Source organism: Kogia breviceps, chromosome 7, assembly GCF_026419965.1.
Source record: "Kogia breviceps isolate mKogBre1 chromosome 7, mKogBre1 haplotype 1, whole genome shotgun sequence".
NCBI lineage: Eukaryota > Metazoa > Chordata > Mammalia > Artiodactyla > Physeteridae > Kogia > Kogia breviceps.
In genome coordinates, this window is record NC_081316.1 from 16,836,967 (window position 1) to 16,854,647 (window position 17,681).

Consider the following 17,681-nt stretch of genomic DNA (forward strand, 5'->3'; position numbering starts at 1 on the left):
TTTCACAGATGTTATTTTAACCATATTCCTGGGAGAATTTTCCTATTTCAGTTGCGGAAAACTAGAACATAACACCTAAAGTGACTAGTAAAATGGGAAAAGAATGAAGACATCCTGACCCTTTTAGACTTTTGATCCCACAGCCTTTTCTCAGCTGGTGAGAATGAAAATTGGGGAAACAGAAGATAGAAGCGGCCTTAAAGCTAGAATGGGTGAAAATCAAGTCAGCTTTGGAGACCAGTGAAAGATAAGCTCAACCAAGCTTCCATATTACTAGCTTTAAAGACTTCGTACACCAGCATTCTTGGAAAAACACTTCAGAGTACTGTAATCATACAACAAGTGAACCAAGACTGAACATGTGGAACCAGCGTCCTCTTTAACGGAGCACCTAGAAGAAGATTCTTTGTCCCAGTTAGCCTACTTGTCTTTCAAGTAAAGTTGATCATCTGGCCTTTGAATCAATTGGTTTACTTGGCCATATGTGACCGGATCACACTGCTGTTTCCATTCCTGAGTCTTCTGTGCTACAAAGAATACTTCCCTTCTGGTGGACACCAGCTGGCAGGACAAAGCCAGCTCTGCCTAGAGAGAAAGTAAAAAGCCAATTACGGAGAGCAGAACCACTTTGTGATATAGATTTTATGGGTTATCTAGAAAGAGGAGAAACCAGACACTAACAGGAAAGGAATGCTATCCTGGGCTGGCCCCAGAACCTGCTACTAGTAGATGAGAAATCAGAGATTCTGTGCAAAGGGTGATCGTCAGCCAGGAAAAACAGGAAGCTACCCAGTATCACAGTCAGTCATTCTAAGAAGGAGAGGAAGAAAACATAGGGAACGGGGGTGAAGAAGAAATACTCTAGTTATACAAACAGTGATATCGTCTTGGGGGGAGAATCTTTCCTTTGCTGTAGTGCAAGAATTGGCACAAAAGTCAGCACCACTATAGCCTCTAGTGCCCCCCATAATCTAATATTCCTCTGCGAGAATATCCCTTTCTGACCCCTGATAGGGAAGCAGAGGGAGGTGAGTCATGAAGCTGCCCCAGATTCTGTGCTCCAGGTGGAGAAGGCCTCAAGAAGGTGAAGGGATGAGCTAATCTGAGCTTCCTGGCCCCATTTCCAGGGATGTGATTAGTGGAGAGGCACCTGGGACTTGCTCCACTTCAGGAAACCCGGTTATGGGAACTGGTGGGGCACAGACTTGGCTCAGGACCAGAGAGAGGCAGTTAACCCTTTCCTATTGCCTATATGAGAAGCAGGCTCTCAACAGATTCCCAGGGGGAAAAAAACTACTCAAGTGGACTTAATTTTGCAACAGCCTGATAAGGGGGACCTCGGGGATATTTTCCACATAAGTGCCTAGGGTCATCTCTTCAGGGCCTTTGAATGCTGTAGGGGAGCCTGAGAACAAGGTAGCTCCTAAGAAGTATCCAGGAATGATATACACAGAGAGGGCACATTCAAAAGGGAAAGACAGCTCAACAGTTCCTAAAATGTCACTGTTCACCTGGTAGCATTCCCTAGGATGTTCTGGCTCTGCTCAAACCCTTGGGTTTGGGTCAGAGTCAATCCTGGGCTCTTTTGGCCAGACAGGGCATTTCTTCTCAGAATAAACAGCATGTCCCAAAGTGGGCAAGCAACAGTAATCCAAATCCTGAGGTAGGTGGAGGAATGCAAACAAAGTCAATATGCCACTAAGTCTAAGGACAGGGGAGAACTGGCCCTCTGAAGACACTGGTAGTATGACCCTGAACTCCAGGGCTGAAGATGTCCAAAGCAGCATCCAAAGGCTCCTCGGTTGACCTGGTTGACTAAGGTGACCTTAACCTCACACAGGTCATTTCATTTCTTTGGGCCTCAAATTTTTTCATCTATTGGGGATCACTGATAACCTCTACTACAATCCCTTCTGGCTCTAACACTCCACTGCTCTGAGAATGGGGTCTAAGTAAAAACAGTTTTAATAATATGGAGTCAGTCCAATAGTATGTTAGTTACTAGATCTCAAACAGGATGGGGGCACACACCGATGGGTGAAAGAAGGGTGGGAACTGTGGCTCATTCAAGCCTTAGTTTGTAAGGAGATGAGGGTACCTGAGTTCACTGTCTTAGCTTTTGCACGGAGGGGTTGGCTTCTCATGGTAATGTTAATGTCCCTGTACTACAGAACTCTTGAGACGAGCAGTTAGGCAGGTCATATCCACGTGGGAGAAGGAAAGGGTGGTTAAGAGATTTTTATTTCAGATTCTGGCTCTGCCATTTACAAACTCAGTGTCATACAATCTCTTCTTGGAAGCTCATTCTCATCATTAACAAAACAATGATAATAACACTTCCCTTACAAGACTGGGAGGATTACTTAAGATAAAGGAAAGGTGAAGACCACTTAGCACAGAGTAGGTGCCCACCTGGCAAGCCTGCATCAAACTTTGCTGACTACAATGGTTTATGTGGTGGCAATCCTGACGGCAGGCCCTCAGATCACAGCCTCTCTTCCTCACTTCTGCCTACATCTGGCTGTGTCCCTAGCCACCTCTGTTAGGCCTCCCCTGCCTCTAGGATGGTATTGGGTATTCCACTGCATGTTCATCCCTGATGCTCACTCCAAGGCCAAGGGATGGAAGCAGGATGACCAACTCACTTGAAGTACTTCTACATTGGCAGATGTTCCTTCCCAGTGTCATTCTCAAGGTGGGGCATTTTCTGCTGAGCCAACACGCTCCATGGGAAATATATATATATTTTTTCGGTACGCGGGCCTCTCACTGCTGTGGCCTCTCCCGTTGCGGAGCACAGGCTCCGGACGCGCAGGCTCAGCGGCCATGGCTCACGGGCCCAGCCGCTCCGCGGCATGTGGGATCTTCCCAGACCGGGGCACGAACCCGTGTCCCCTGCATCGGCAGGCGGATTCTCAACCACTGCGCCTCCAGGGAAGCCCTTGGGAAACATTTTAAAGAGCATCTTGGTTTCTCACCCATCAAATGGTGAAGATAACAATTATCTCACTAGATACTTGTGAGGGTAAAAAAAATTGATGTAAAGAGCCAGTGGTATCCTACAACAGGTAGTCATTCAACCTTAGCTCTCTTCCCCTTGGCAACTCCCCTTCCTAAAAGGGACACCCGAGAGAGAAGAGAGTGAAAGGGAGAGGAAGGCTCCAACGATTCCCCAAAAGTCAGCTCTCATATCAAGTCTGAGATGGCATTATGATGAATTTTCCATAAATAAAAGCCACTTTTCTGCAATAGATCTACCTATTGAGCAACAGAGATGGGGAGGGTGGTCAACAGTGCTGAGCAAAGATGGACAAGGCTCTATGATTCAGGTCTCAACAGTCATGTCCTCTGGAGTAGCACCAAGGTTGTGTGCTGGACAGGCACTCTGCCAGCTCCCCTGCCTGTTCTGCCCAGTCCTGGCTTTCTGGAGCTGGGGTGGAAGAATTTTCCTTGAAGGAAAGCAGCCAACACCCTGCACCACCCTTCTTGGGCAATGCTTTGCCAGGCAGGACTCTCTCTCACCAGTTTTCTTTTGGATGCCTGAGGAACCAACTGCCAAATCATCAGTTTGGGCTCAAGCCCCTCTTACGAGTCTGGAGGACTACCTTCCCGATCAGTTGGGAATGCTCCTGGAAAATCCCGGAGCTTCTGTCAGCTGGAGCCTAAGAAATCCAGGTCCTGTCGTTGGCATATTTAGTGCACAAACGTGGGGGGCTTGTTCCCTTCCTGATCCTGCCTAGGGGCTGGCTGGGCACCCTGGGATTAAGCTGGGGATCTGCTTGGGACAGGTTGCCAGATAAAATGCAAGACGTCCAGTCTTGAATTTCAGAAGAACGATTTTTTTTTTTTTAGTATACATATATCCCAAATATTGCATGGGATACACGTATGACTAAAAAATTGTGTTTTTTAAAAATTATTTTTTAAAATCTGAAATTCAAATTTAACTCTTTTTTAACTTGCCAAGGATGGGAAACCAGAGGTTGGCCTGGGGCACCTGGGGCAGTCCCCCCAGGAGGTGAGACTGTTTGGAGGTCAATCACCGGTTTGGGGATCTCGCTTCCGGCACCGGCAGCCCCTCTCCCGGCGGAGGCAAAGAGCTGAGAGGGCTGCACCTCGCGCGGGGACCGTGGGAAAGTTCTTTCGGGAGGAAGGGAGGAGTGGTGGCCTGTCCTCATTCTTGCTCGCCTACAGCCTCGGTTGCCACCCGCAGGCTCTTCCCAACACCGCGGCCGGCCCAGCAGCCGGCCCACTGACGTCCGCTACCGCGGGCACCCTCCGGACCACTCCTAGCAGGTCCTGGCGGCTCGCCGCAGGGGTCGGGGCGGGGCGGCGCTGAGTGCGCAGGCGCGGCGAACCGGTGGGCGGGGCGCGCGCGCGCGCGTGCAGGAAGGGACGGCGTTGCGCGGCCAGCCGTGGGCGTGGGCGTGGGCGCGGGCGGAGGTCGAATCCCTGGCGGGCGCCCAGCGATTGGGCGTCGCTACTGTTCGCCGCACGGAATGGAGGGGACGGCCGTGGCCGTCTGCGAGGTGATGCCGGGAAGGGAGTGAAAGCGGAGGAGGACACTCTGAGGAGACGGGCCTTGTGAGGAGGCCGCGAAGTTTGGGCAGAGGGGTCTGGCTTTGCCTGAGGGGGAGAAGGAAGGTTCGGGAATGATAGGATGCGGTGAAAGGCAGCGTGTCCCTCGCGGGGTTGTGAGGAGCAGAGGAGAAGTGGGGCGTGGGAGCATCTGGGCAGTAAAGCCCGCGGGGTGCTCAGTGAGGAGAATTTAGTCAGTGCGTGGCATGGTCATCCTCTGAGCGCTGGTGTCGCCCCCACCTGACCGCTGAGAAAACCGAGGCTCAGGCAGCTCAAGTGTTTGCCAAACCTCAGCGGACGGCCAGGTTCGAGCCCGGATGCCAGCCCAGGAGGACCCGCCTGTGCCGGGAGGGCGAGCAGAAAGCAGGGGTGGGCGACCTAGGGGGAAGTCGGGGCCGTCCGGTGCAAAGTGGGAGCGAGGGAAAGCCGTATCCGGCCCGCGGGTCAACCGAGGTGTGGAGGGGATTCCTGGGTCAGTTCCCAGAGCAGCTGCCTGATGAGAGGCTGAGGTTCGGAGGCCTCACTCATCCAGCTCGGACCACACCACGCGCCAGAGATGCTCTGGGGGAGTGAGACTGAACACCTGGCCCCGACTTGCCACCTTTGTTCATTCATGACAGCGTTTTTACAGCCTTACATGATTGAATTCTTAACTACTGGCCTCGTATTAGACAGATTAACTTCTAGTACGTAACTACTAGACAGGTGAAATAGGACCAGAGGCCACAAGGGGTTGACCTGAAGGCACCTCGAGTTCTTCCAGTCTTCCTGCCTTCTTTGTTTTCAGAGAGAGTTGGAGGTTTAGATTTTACAGATGACAGAACCTAGCATAGAACCCAGAGCTTCTGACTCACAGGCTGATGTTCTCTTCCCAACTGCTCTCTCATTATGGATAAAGAAACTGCGGGAAAATCTAAACAGAGGGAGCACAGTAAGTCGGAAGATGTGTGAAGGAAAGTGTTAGACTGTAGAAATGCCTGGAAACCTTTCTTAAAAACTGGTACAAATTGGGATCGTAGTTCCCAAGTTCTGATGCTGGGATCTCCCTGCCTTTAAAAAGAAAAGGGGTAATAATTTTTGCTCTGGTACCTCAGTGTGGAAGTGAGAGTCTACTTTCATAAATAGTAATGGAAATTAAATACAGTATATTTTATTTTAAAATTGTCTCATCAAGATTGAATGTTTTACCAAGATATCGTGGGGACCTGTTAAACTTAAAATATTGTGTGCAGACAGATTTGTTAGAAATAATTAAGTATATAATTATAGTAAATTAAGCATTTACTATATACCAGGCACTGTGTTAAACATTTTGCACATATTGCTTTGTTTACATTCAGCAGCTGATGTATGTGGTAGATTTGTCCTCATTTTTATAAATGAGGAAGCTGAGGTACAGAGAAGTTAAGTAATTTGTGCAAGGTCACATGCTAGTGTTTGGCTCATCAGGGATTCAAACCCAGGCGTCTGCTTCTGGAGCCCATGCTCTTAACTAGTATTCTGACCCTCGGAAGTGTTGATTTAATGAAAGGTAAAGGTGATTCACAAGCAGATGCCATTCTTATTCATAATCTTCATGTTGGCTTTTATTTGGGGAGAAGAAAAAAATAAAACAGGAAAAACAAACTCCCACTTAATTTTTTCAAATTATTATTTCCAGATGAACTTATCCTTTGAATAAACCAATTTTTTTGTCTCCATTTCCTGTCTTGGACATTGTGATGAATTTCGCTTTCTCCTTTTTTATGTCACTCACCTAGCTGTTTCTTCTGTTTAGACACAATGCTTTGTTCTTTACAATTGTAAATCTGACATTTTGCGAGCAACAATATTAGTTTTTGGAAATGAGAATTATTAATTTAACTGTCATACAAATTTATTATTACCGTGATTTTTTAAACAAGGTTGTGTTTTCTTCAAATTGTGCCCTTTTCAGATACTGAAATATTTAATTATTCACTGGAGGTGTGAAACAGCAAGAATATCAAAGGGAGCATTGCTAGAAGGAGAGCTAGTGATTTCCATAGAAGCATTAAATTCTAAGCACCAGGCAAATACTCTTCATTGTGTAACAACTAGTAAGTGGAGGAAGAAAAAATACTGATTTCTATCTTTGTTTTGTCATGATTTATGTTATAGTTTATTTAAAAATTTCAATTAGTCATCTTTTATTATGTTATTACTCCAGAGTTGTTCCATAATTAAACTTAAGTGATTATGAAATAAGTATCTGGTGATAGATTTACAAATCTGTCATACAGGAAAGGTGACTAGGATGACTTATCAAAGTATTATTTATTTTACTGGTTTAAGTTTAGATTGCTCAGAAACAATCTAACTCTTGCTCTTGGTTTTAACCTCCTTTTTTATAGCTAAATTATATTACATTGAATTTTGTATCCTCTTTTGTTCATGTCCAGCCTTTGGTAGTTGGAAAGGAGCCCCCCCCCACAAAAAAAATTAAATGATGAATGGATCATACTTTGATAATCCTAACTTGCATTTAATTTGAAAATATATATCTCTTCCATTTGGCTCTTACTCTTTCATCATTTTTGCCTGTACTCTTGGAAAGCTGATGCATTGAGTGGCCCTGACACAATTAATTTTCTTGAACTTGTGAAGTGATAACTTTTTTGTCTGACTGGGGTGTGTGTGTGTGTGTGTGTGTGTGTGTGTGTGTGTGTGTGTGTGTAGATTTATTGAAGACTACTTTGGAATGAAGTTGTCCCATCAGCCTTAGAGGAGTCACCCTGAGTCCCAGTTGAGACTGGATAGTACTTTAGGCTCTACAAGACATTTTCTCACCTGAACTGGAATGACCTGTCTACCCTTTGTTTACCTAGCAGTAAACATTCTCAAGAGGGGTATGATAGTTTGGTTTGCTGTTACTCCGCATGAACTCCACTCTGATTGGACAGAGTTCCCACCATTTGTGAGAGAGGTGGTTAGTTACATGGCTAGGGTGATATTGGTCTGCATATGGTTCTCTTAGCTTGTGCATTGATTCTGATCCAGTAAACTGTGCTCAAAGTGGCAGGGTTGATTTCACTCAAAGAAAGGGACTTGAGCCACAATAGCTTTTGGCAAGAAACTGAATTCCGTAGACATTTTGAGCCTAATGGGCCTCTTCAGCCCGTTTAGTATAAGGGGCCTTTCTCTTCTGCTTATTGTCTCTTTATTATTTTTATTATTTTTTTGACAGGAGGAAAGACGATACGTGCTTGTCATGAAACATAACATTACAGAAACGTGTATTATGGAAAATGAGACTCTTCAGTAATCTCACCTCTTGAGTTAATTATTAACATTCAATATATATTCTTCTAGATTTTTCTATGCATATGTTCAGAGTCTTTCACCAGGTGGATAAAAAGCCAGATTGCCAGCATTCTGGGATTGAGGAATTGGGGTGTGGGGAGTGGGGGGGGTGTATCTTAGCATTCAGTGTTTATGTTCACTCAATCCATTTGTTTTTAGTACAGCTTTGGTTCCCAGCTCAGAGACCTATGCTTCTATCTTTTCAAAGAATAACCTCTCCCCAACCCCTCACCAAGGTTAAGGAGGGCCAGTCCTTAGAAGGCTGCGTGGAGAAGGGAATCTAAAGATCTGACTACTTCTTAAATTCATTTTTTCATCGACTCTCCTTATTTTGGCTCCCACTCCTACTTCCAGAGGTTCCTAATACTGCCATTTTTGAGTCTTTGGGGATTTTGTTGTATAATTGGTGTTGTTTCTTCACCTTTCCCTTTTTTGGCTTATAATTCAATTTTTCAGGTCTTGAGTCCAAAATCCTTTCGCACTAGTCCTTCTGCTTTTCTGTTTCTATAATTTTATTATAATCATTTTTCTCTCTTATTCTCTATCTTTGTGGGTTTATTCCTTTAAAAATACTCCTTTTCCATTTTATTGAGATTTCAGGAGGGAGTAAAAGTAGATGTGTATATTCAATCTGTCATCTTTACCTGAAAGTGTGGATTGGTGTCACTGGGCTAGGGCTGGGAACTAAACCTGGGGCTGCTGTAACAAAGTATCACAAACCGGGTGGTAAATTTATTCTCTCACAGTTATGAAGGCCAGAAACCCGCAGTCAAGATCTCAGCAGGGTTGGTTCCTTCTGGAGGCTCTGAGGGAGAAATCTATTCCTTATTTCTCTCCTAGCTTCTGGTAGTTGCCAGCAAGCCCTTGGTGTTTCTTGACTTGTAGATGTATTGCTCCAATCTCTGTCTCTGTCTACATGTAGTGTCCTCCCTTGTGTTTGTGTCTTCACATGGCCTTCTTATAAGGACATCAATTGGATTTAGGGCCTCTCTAACCCAGTATGACTTCACAGCTTGATGACATTTATGAAGACCCTATTTCCGCATAAGGTCATATTCACAAGTAATGGGCCTTAGTCCTTCAAAATCTCTTTTAGAGGCACAAAGTACAACTCACAACAAACCAGAAAATTTTGTTTCTGGAATGATCCATCTGTGAGAAGCTGAGAGATGACTATATATTAGGTTGGCCAAAAGGTTTGTTTTTTTCTGTAAGATGGCTCTAGTAGTGTTGTCTTTAACTTCATTCAGAACAATTTTGTTAGATTGTATTGTGACAGCTGTCATATCAGCGTGCATTTTAAAAAAAACATCAAAATTGGTGAATTTTTGTGTTGCCATTTTAATATCGAAGATGGAAGAAAAAAGCAACATTTTCAGCATATTATGCTTTTAAAAACACAACTGAAACGCAAAAAAAAATTTTGTGCAGTGTGTGGAGAAGGTGCTGTGACTGAATGTGTCAAAAGTGGTTTGCAAAGTTTCTTGCTGGAGATTTCTCACTGGACGATGCTCCACGGTTGGGCAGACCTGTTGAAGTTGATAGGGATCAAATCGAGACATTAATTGAGAACAATCAACATTATACTGCACGGGAGATAGCCGACATACTCAAAATATCCAAATCAAGTGTTGAAAATCATTTGGAGGACTTCCCTGGTGGTGCAGTGGTTAAGAATCCGCCTGCCAATGCAGGGGACATGGATTCGATCCCTGGTCCGAAAGATCCCACATGCCACTGAGCAGCTAAGCTCGTGCGCCACACACAACTACTGAATCTGCGTTCTAGAGCCCGCGAGCCGCAACTACTAAGCCGATGCACTCTAAGGCCCATGTGCCGCAACTACTGAAGCCTGCGTGCAAAGAGCCCATGCTCTGCAACAAGAGAAGCCACTGCAATAAGCCCGCACGCAGCAACGAAGACCCAACGCAGCCAAAAATAAATAAAATCAAAAAAAAAAAATCATTTGCACCAGCTTGGTTATGTTAATTGCATTGATGTTTGGGTTCCACATAAGTTAAGCGAAAAAAACCTTCTTGACCGTATTTCCACATGTGATTCTCTACTTAAACGTAACGAATGTTATGTTCCATTTTTAAAGCAAATTGTGACAGGAGATGAAAAGTGGGTACTGTACAATAATGTGGAATGGAAGAGATCGTGGGGCAAGCGAAATGAACCACCATCAACCACACCAAAGGCTGGTCTTCATACAAAGAAGGTGATGTTGTGTATATGGTGGGATTGGAAGGGAGTCCTCTATCATGAGCTTCTTCCAGAAAACCAAACGATTAATTCCAACAAGTACTGCTCCCAGTTAGACCAACTGAAAGCAGCACTCTGAAAAGCGTCCAGAATTAGTCAACAGAAAATGCATAATCTTCCATCAGGATAACGCAAGACCGCATGTTTCTTTGATGACCAGGTGAAAACTGTACAGCTTGGCTGGGACGTTCTGATTCATCCGTTGTATTCACCAGACGTTACAAGTTCGGATTTCCATTTATTTAGGTCTTTACAGAATTCTCTTAATGGAAGAATTTCAATTCCCTTGAAGACTGTGAAAGGCACCTGGCCCAGTTCTTTGCTCAAAAAGATAAAAAGTTTTGGAAAGATGGAATTATAAAGTTGCCTGAAAAGTGGCAGAAGGTAGTGAAACAAAACGGTGAATACGTTGTTCAATAAAGTTCTTGATAAAAATGGAAAATGTCTTTTATTTTTACTTAAAAACTGAAGGAAATTTTTTGCCAACCCAATAGTTTTTCCTATCAGTAATTGTTGAAGGCTTTAACAAATATTATTACTGCAGTGTTTCCCAAAATGTGTGCTACAGGATGTTTATATAAATTATGAGAAAGGAGTTATGCAGTCATCTAAACTTGAGGAATGCTGGTTAAAATCAAATGAGTTTTGTTACTTTAGATCTTCTCAGAACCTTTAATATGCAAGCACGGACTGTGAATCTTTAAAAATGGGCTGTAGTATATAGCATTTCCCAAACATATATATATATATATATATATATATATATATATATATATATATATATTTTGTGTGTGTGTGTGTGTGTGTGTGTGTGTGTGGTACGCGGGCCTCTCACTGTTGTGGCCTCCCCGTTGCGGAGCACAGGCTCCGGACGAGCAGGCTCAGTGACCACGGCTCACGGGCCCAGCCGCTCTGCGGCGTGTGGGATCTTCCCGGACCGGGGCTCGAACCTGTGTCCCCTGCATCGGCAGGCGGATTCTCAACCACTGCGCCACCAGGGAAGCCCTCCCAAACATATTTGACCTCGTAGCTTTAAAAAAAAATCATCTTCTGTTCTATAAAGAGAATTTGGGGGAATGCTGTTGCTTTAAAAATATGTGTTCTGTCATCTTTGCATTTGAAGGGTAGCACTTTATTTAATACAGAAAGATTAGAAGCATAGCTGAAAATTTGGGGCTGGGTTGGGTGTGGAGCAGGCAGAATGATTGCTCTCCCTGCACACGTTCACCTAAAGTGACCCATTTTCAACAATTGTTGATATACTTGTTATAACTAAGAAAGGTTGTTAGAGGGAACAGAGTGATATATGCAGTTGAGAAACATCATGGACACACTGTGAGGCATACAGCTTGTGGTTTGTTTCTTATTGATATTCTAGCTCCTCGCTAATCACTGGTGTCGGCCTGCTACTACCTTCCATCCCTGTCCCAATCCCAATCACCCACTCCTTTAGGTCAGAATCAGTGTATACCTGTGAGGAATGCTAAGTTTAAAAAAAAAAAAAGATGGTTTTTGTTAAATATTCTGTGCTACCTGGGCTCAAGCCTTTTGAAATATGTATCATTTATCAAGAATCATTCAAAATCTGGACATCTAGAGCAATGCTATCTGATAGAACTTTTTGTGATGATGGAAATGTTCTTTATGCTGTTCAATACTGTAGCCATTAGCCACACTTGGCTATTGAACACTTGAAATGTGGCTAGTATGACTGAGGAATGGAGAATCTCATTTGATTTAATTTAGTTAGATTTAAATAGCCTCATGTAGCTAGTAGCTACTGTGTTGGACAGCACACTTTTAGAGAATGGTATTGCCTCTCACCTAGATCAGTGGTTCTCAACCTTTTTTCCCTGCCTAAAGAATATATATTTCTTGAGGGAAAGACACATTTCCATTGGTTCTGGTGGCAGTGATTCTTAGATTCTTAACTATGGGGTCGCATCCCTCTGGGGGAGGCATGTTCTAGTTGGGAAAAAAGCCTCCAGGTGATGCTGATCTTTCCCCCCCTCTTAGGTGCCTGCTTCCTCCCTTACCCTCTTTCCCTGAAGAATTATTGCTCTAAGTGCCCGAATGTTCAGATTTAGAACTCTAGGTACAGATAATTCTTACTTGATAGTCTGGTAAAGAGTAAATTTACTAAAGAGTAAATTGGTTAAAAGAAAGGCCAAAAATTTTAATTGAATCTCATACTGGAATATGAGTTATTGGCATGATATACTCTGGTTACTAGCAACAGTCTGTGGTCTTCCTATGATCCTTTTCTATCAGGAATAGTAATATCCAAAGAGTCAGCCCTGGTGTTTAATATAGGTAAAAAGAGTTGCTATTTGGTTCTCATCTCTAAGAAGTTATTCTGCCCCTGAACAGTTGTAGCCTCATAATACTTTGGTGCCTCCATTTTTACTGAATTCATTAGTAGTGACCATCTTTTAATTAATGTTCTGTATCTATAAACAGTGATTTCAGGCTCCCATATGATTCTTTAGATGAAATCCATTGAATTGCTTTATTTATGATACTTCTTTGTATTCTGTTTCTTACAGTTGCTTCTGCAGGAAGCATTTTTGGCGGTTTGGTCCTCAAGAAGTTCCTAAAAGGTAAAGAATTACCCAACTTCCACAAGATTAAATCTCTTCCTGTCAATAAATTTGGTATTTTCTGAAACAAACTTAACATATACTGAAAGATAGAGTTGTCAGATTTAGCAAATAAAAATTCTGGACACTCACTTAACTTTGAATTTCAGATAAACAATGAATACTTTTTTAGTATATTTGCATGTTCCATGCAGCAGTTTATCCCGTAATTTATCTGAAAATCCTGCTGAAAGATGATCTATAAAATTGTACAGATACAGGAAAATTGTATAGACCTAAGACAAGATAGCTAGGTCACTGTAGCTTCTCTGAATACTCTCTATACAACCTCAGGCAGAATTTTCCCAGATGTAAAATACAATTTTTAGTAAAGTATTTGTTCCCATCTACCTCAAAGAAAAATAATATATGGAGAATGCTTTTACTATAAAAGATTTGGACTGGTATTAATACTGTTTTCCACATGCCAAGGTTTATGGTTTAGGAGTTTTCAGTGACCTTAGTTTTAGAAGTTCTTCTTTCCTTTGATTTGAGAATAATCTAAAACCAAAGGACATACATACATTATTTTAAGGTGACCAAAATGATTTGAGAACCATTGTGCTTTCATTTTTATCTTTTATGGTTGTGTGGCTTGTAAATATTATCTAATGGGTCTGTCTTTTCCTAATGAGTGGTTAATTTACAAATTTTACAAAACAATTTTTTAAAAGAAACTTTCCCCAACTAAACCTGGAATACAAATAGATTGTGGTGGTTTTTTTTAACTTTTTATTTTATATTGGAGTACAGTTAATTAACTGTGGTGGGGTTTTTTTGACTTATGTTTGTCACTGCTTTAAGAAAATATGCTATATATTAAATATAGAAACAATCAAAAAGCTACATTAGAAGGGTATAATGTTATAAAGTAAATGTTTGTGAAATGTATTACCATTGGACTTTTAAATAGCAGGGTTTCTTAATGCTTTTTAAAATACAATCAATTTAAAATTTTAATTTATAGCCAAATTGCCAGCAACTCAATTACTGCATAAACCAAAGTACCTACCTTTATCTTGGTCTTATCAAAGAAAAGAAGAAACTATTTTTTTGCAACTCACAGTATGAAAGACTAAAGACATAAACATATAGGAAACAATTCTACCTTTTGAAACTTCTTATTTGAAGTAATTTTTAGTTTAAGCATGGGGATTTAAAAGTGCTTGCTTATTAATTTAAGGGTCATCAGGTGTATTTCCTTTCACCTATGAAATTGTCTTGGCCCTCTGAATCTACCTTCCAGCTGTCTGTACACTGAATTCTTAATAAACCTCAGCTTTTTGCTCTGTGGTCCTAATTTGTTTAGATTCTGCTTGGTGTGCACACATTTAAAAGCAGTAATTGTGGAGGAAAAGTAATACAACAAAAAATAGAGATTTTTGTTCTTAGCTCCATAACAGATGTTCTGTGGGAGCTTGGGTAGAATGTTCTCCCTGTAGTAATAATTAAAATGATGATTTATTGAGCATTTACTGTGTGCTGAGCTTTGTGCTTGACACAGAGGGATTACAGTGGTGAACATGATAGATTTGGTTTCTCCCTTTAGTGCCATATTTAAGATATCTTAATCATCTAATTATACTGCCTCCCAAAGCCTATGCCTGGAAGAAAGAGAGAATCAGCTTACTGTCCTGGAGAGTTTGCTGCAATTCTAAGACTTTTAGAAAATCTGAATTCAACTTTAAGAATCATGAGTTGACTGCCTCAAAATCATCTAGTCTATTTATCAATCTTTAGTTCTCTTCCTTTTTGGATTATGCCATTGAGATGATGAAAAGAGTGGAAAGGCATTCTTAATGCCACTGCTCCAGTTAAATGTGTGAAAGTGCTTTGAAAGAAATAAAAATTCATAAAAATAAAAGGGAATATGTTATTAACTCTAGGGAGGAGATAGGAATATTTCCTGCAACCTAAACCAAAACTGCACAATGAGTGGTTAGATCACACATAGTGCTGCTTCTTTGACTAATATTTGTGAAAGTGCTTTGAAAAAAGTGAAAAGCCATGTAAGTACAAGGAAATGGTTTTATTATCATTGTTAATACTAGGGAGAAGGTATTGAGTATAGTTTATGGAATAACCACCTATTTATTGTGTTAATACAAACTTTAGACAGTTTGTGTCATGTTGACTTAGTTTTAATTTGTTACTTTAAAAGCTCAAAGCAATTTTGTGTATATTTATTTAGTCTATTTTCATATCCTTGTGATGAAGTGGAGGTGGCTAACTTTTTGTACAAAGAGGAAGTAGTGCACATCAAATACACAATAAAAATTGAGTCATTTGCTCATAGTCAATCACATTTAGTAACCAACTTTAGCCTGTTTTCTCTCTAGCTGTTAGGGCTCATGATATTAACTTCCGCTTAATAATGCTATTTATTCTTACTAATTTGTAACAAAAAAGACTCAGTGAAGCTCACAAAGGAAACTGTCCAAGACTAAGATTTGAATTCCTTAGCTCCTGACTTATGTACCATTAATTATGCCCTTATTACTATTGTTATTTATTTAGCATTCCTATAACATTATTAGCAAACTGCTTTAAATTGGTCCATTCACAAATCTTTACACTATTTAATTAACTTCATCAGGAAGTCTCTGGTGGCTGATTCATTAACCATCAGATTTCCCAGTGCTAAAGAATTACGTACCTGTACAAAATTAATATGCCTCTGAATTCAGTTTGTTGGCTGTGTCATCCTCTTCATTGCTCAGTTGATTTCTCTTAGTGCCTAAAAAGAGGTCTGCCCTCTCTTTAGGGGAACTGTACTGTTGTAGAGCCATCCAGCTTCAGTTTTCTTTATTCTTCAATCTATTCTTTCAGAGTTGTATCAAGGTACTTTTTCTCTGGATCTGAACCACTTCAGATCAGTTCCTATACAAACAGGCTCATATTTCTGGGTGTTTTATTTATGCTGGATTAATAAATGATGACCAAGATAATCTCCATTTTTCTACCTCTCTAATGGTTTATGTTCTTTTTAAGTTTTCTTCTGTCTGTGGTACCTAACTGTTTGAACTTTTGTCCAGTAAACCTTTATTGAACCTCTACCTTGCCACAAGAAAGTTATAGTGAGAGGTACCTCTGAAAATAAAATACAGTGTGATAAGTACCATAGTGCTTCTTTGGTAACACAGAGGATAGTCCCTAAATAAAGTTCAGTCACCAATATGCCTTTCTTCCCTTTATTATTCTACGTTTACTTCAGATATCTTCTACTTTTAAGTCTTTAACTATCATTTCTATGTTGATGAGACATTTTTTTTGTCTCTATCTCTAATGCGTCTCCAACTTTGATGGTCAATTGGACTGTTCCATTTGAGGGTTCCTCTGGAATATCATGTGCAACATGTCTAAAATAGGGTTCATTTTCTTCAACTAACTTGCTGTGTAATCTCCATTCCTTTCAGTGATACTAACATTTTCATGATTCTCCAGGCTTAAAATTTTTGGCTTTTTTTGAGGGGAAGGGGAAGCTTCTCCTTCTCTTTTCTCCATTATCTAATGTAATTGAATTTTTGGTTAATTCTGCGTTTATAGTGTAGAATTATTATTTATTAAATTATGTATTAATTTAAACACAGCTTTATGTTCCTCCCTTAATGACTCCCAATTGCTTATTAGAATAAAACACTTCAGACCCGATTTGAGGTCCTCTGTCAATTAGAATAATCTTCTGCACTTTGAAGGATGATGCTCATTAAGATAGATAAATTCTTATGTGTTTAAAAATTCTCATTCCTTTATATTAACATATGTACTGCTATTCTGCATCATATAGTTATCCATTTATGTAGAAATCTATTTACATATTCATTTGTTATCCATTTATGTAGAACTGATTCTATCATATATATCTATTTGGTGAAATGGGATAGTTTTAGCTTGTCCTTCTTGCCCAGATCTAGACGCTACTTCCTAACATGTCCTTACTTTAGTTAAGAAAAGAAGAAAAAGAAAGGGTAGAAGAGAGTGATGAGATGGAGGAATATGAAAAAAGCCATATATATATAGGTCTTTATTTCTTTCACTGTTTTTTTGTCTCTCCTAGCCATATTATTTTTACTTGTTTTTTAATCTTATTTTAAATATCTCCTCATTCCCATGTGTATTGACATAATTTAACTCTTTACTAAAATTGGCCAAACATTTAAAAAAATGTTCATGTATTTTTCCCAAGTAAGAAAATTTACAACCTTTGTTTTCTTCAAAAGACTAGATAGGAAAAAAAAAAAAGACTAGATAGAAATACCAACGCTTGAAAGTGGGGAAGACAGTTTTGCTGTTGATGTATGGTTACATAGTTATCATAGATCAGCTTTTGCCTCCAAAATGGCATCAGGGAGATTTAAAAAGAAAAATATTTAGTTTTGTCCCTTTTGTTAATTTGTTGGGAATGGAAGTCAGGATTTGTGCTTTTCATACATTAGAGAGATTGATGTGTCCAGGCTTGCTCAACATTGAGTGAAAAACTCTCAATGGTGAACTCTTGGATGTCTGACTTAATATATATTTTTAAAATCTGAGATTCTCCTACTCAAAAATTTAAAATCTATTATAATTTTCTATCTTACAAGTTCAACAACTCTAAATCTCACTACTTATCTAACACTTTTCTCCTGGGAGCTCGTTTTGTAGACATGACCTCATTCTCAATAGCTAGGTTAGACATAAGTTATCACCATTTCTGTTTCAGAGATGAGGAAACTGAGACTTACCTCAGTCTCCGATATTAAGTTTAGAAGTAAGGGAAGAGTTTGGGGACTTAGGTCATTGGTTATCCTGTGAGTCCACACTTAACCCTCACGCTTTTGATACATTCTAAATAGTCTCTTGCTGGTAAATTTGTATAACACATGGCAAGATTTTATA

General features: G+C 40.7%; 1 protein-coding gene across 20 annotated transcripts in view; it reads left to right on the plus strand.

Moving 5' to 3' along the window:
• Window positions 1-4,360: 4,360 nt before the first annotated feature.
• TOP6BL (TOP6B like initiator of meiotic double strand breaks) overlaps window positions 4,361-17,681 on the plus strand; it is a 105,581-nt gene continuing 92,260 nt past the window's right edge. For 4 of the 20 annotated variants that reach the window (XM_067037652.1, XM_067037658.1, XM_067037670.1 and 1 more), the window contains exons 1-4: window positions 4,458-4,529; window positions 5,366-5,509; window positions 6,515-6,656; window positions 12,711-12,764. In XM_067037652.1, the coding sequence (XP_066893753.1) occupies window positions 5,393-5,509; window positions 6,515-6,656; window positions 12,711-12,764 (313 nt within the window). In that variant the 5' untranslated portion in view covers window positions 4,458-4,529; window positions 5,366-5,392. Of the gene's footprint in view, window positions 4,530-4,631; window positions 4,645-4,822; window positions 4,948-5,365; window positions 5,510-6,514; window positions 6,657-12,710; window positions 12,765-17,681 lie in introns of those variants that run through there. The other 16 variants (XM_067037654.1, XM_067037656.1, XM_067037673.1 and 13 more) reach the window with 11 other exon arrangements.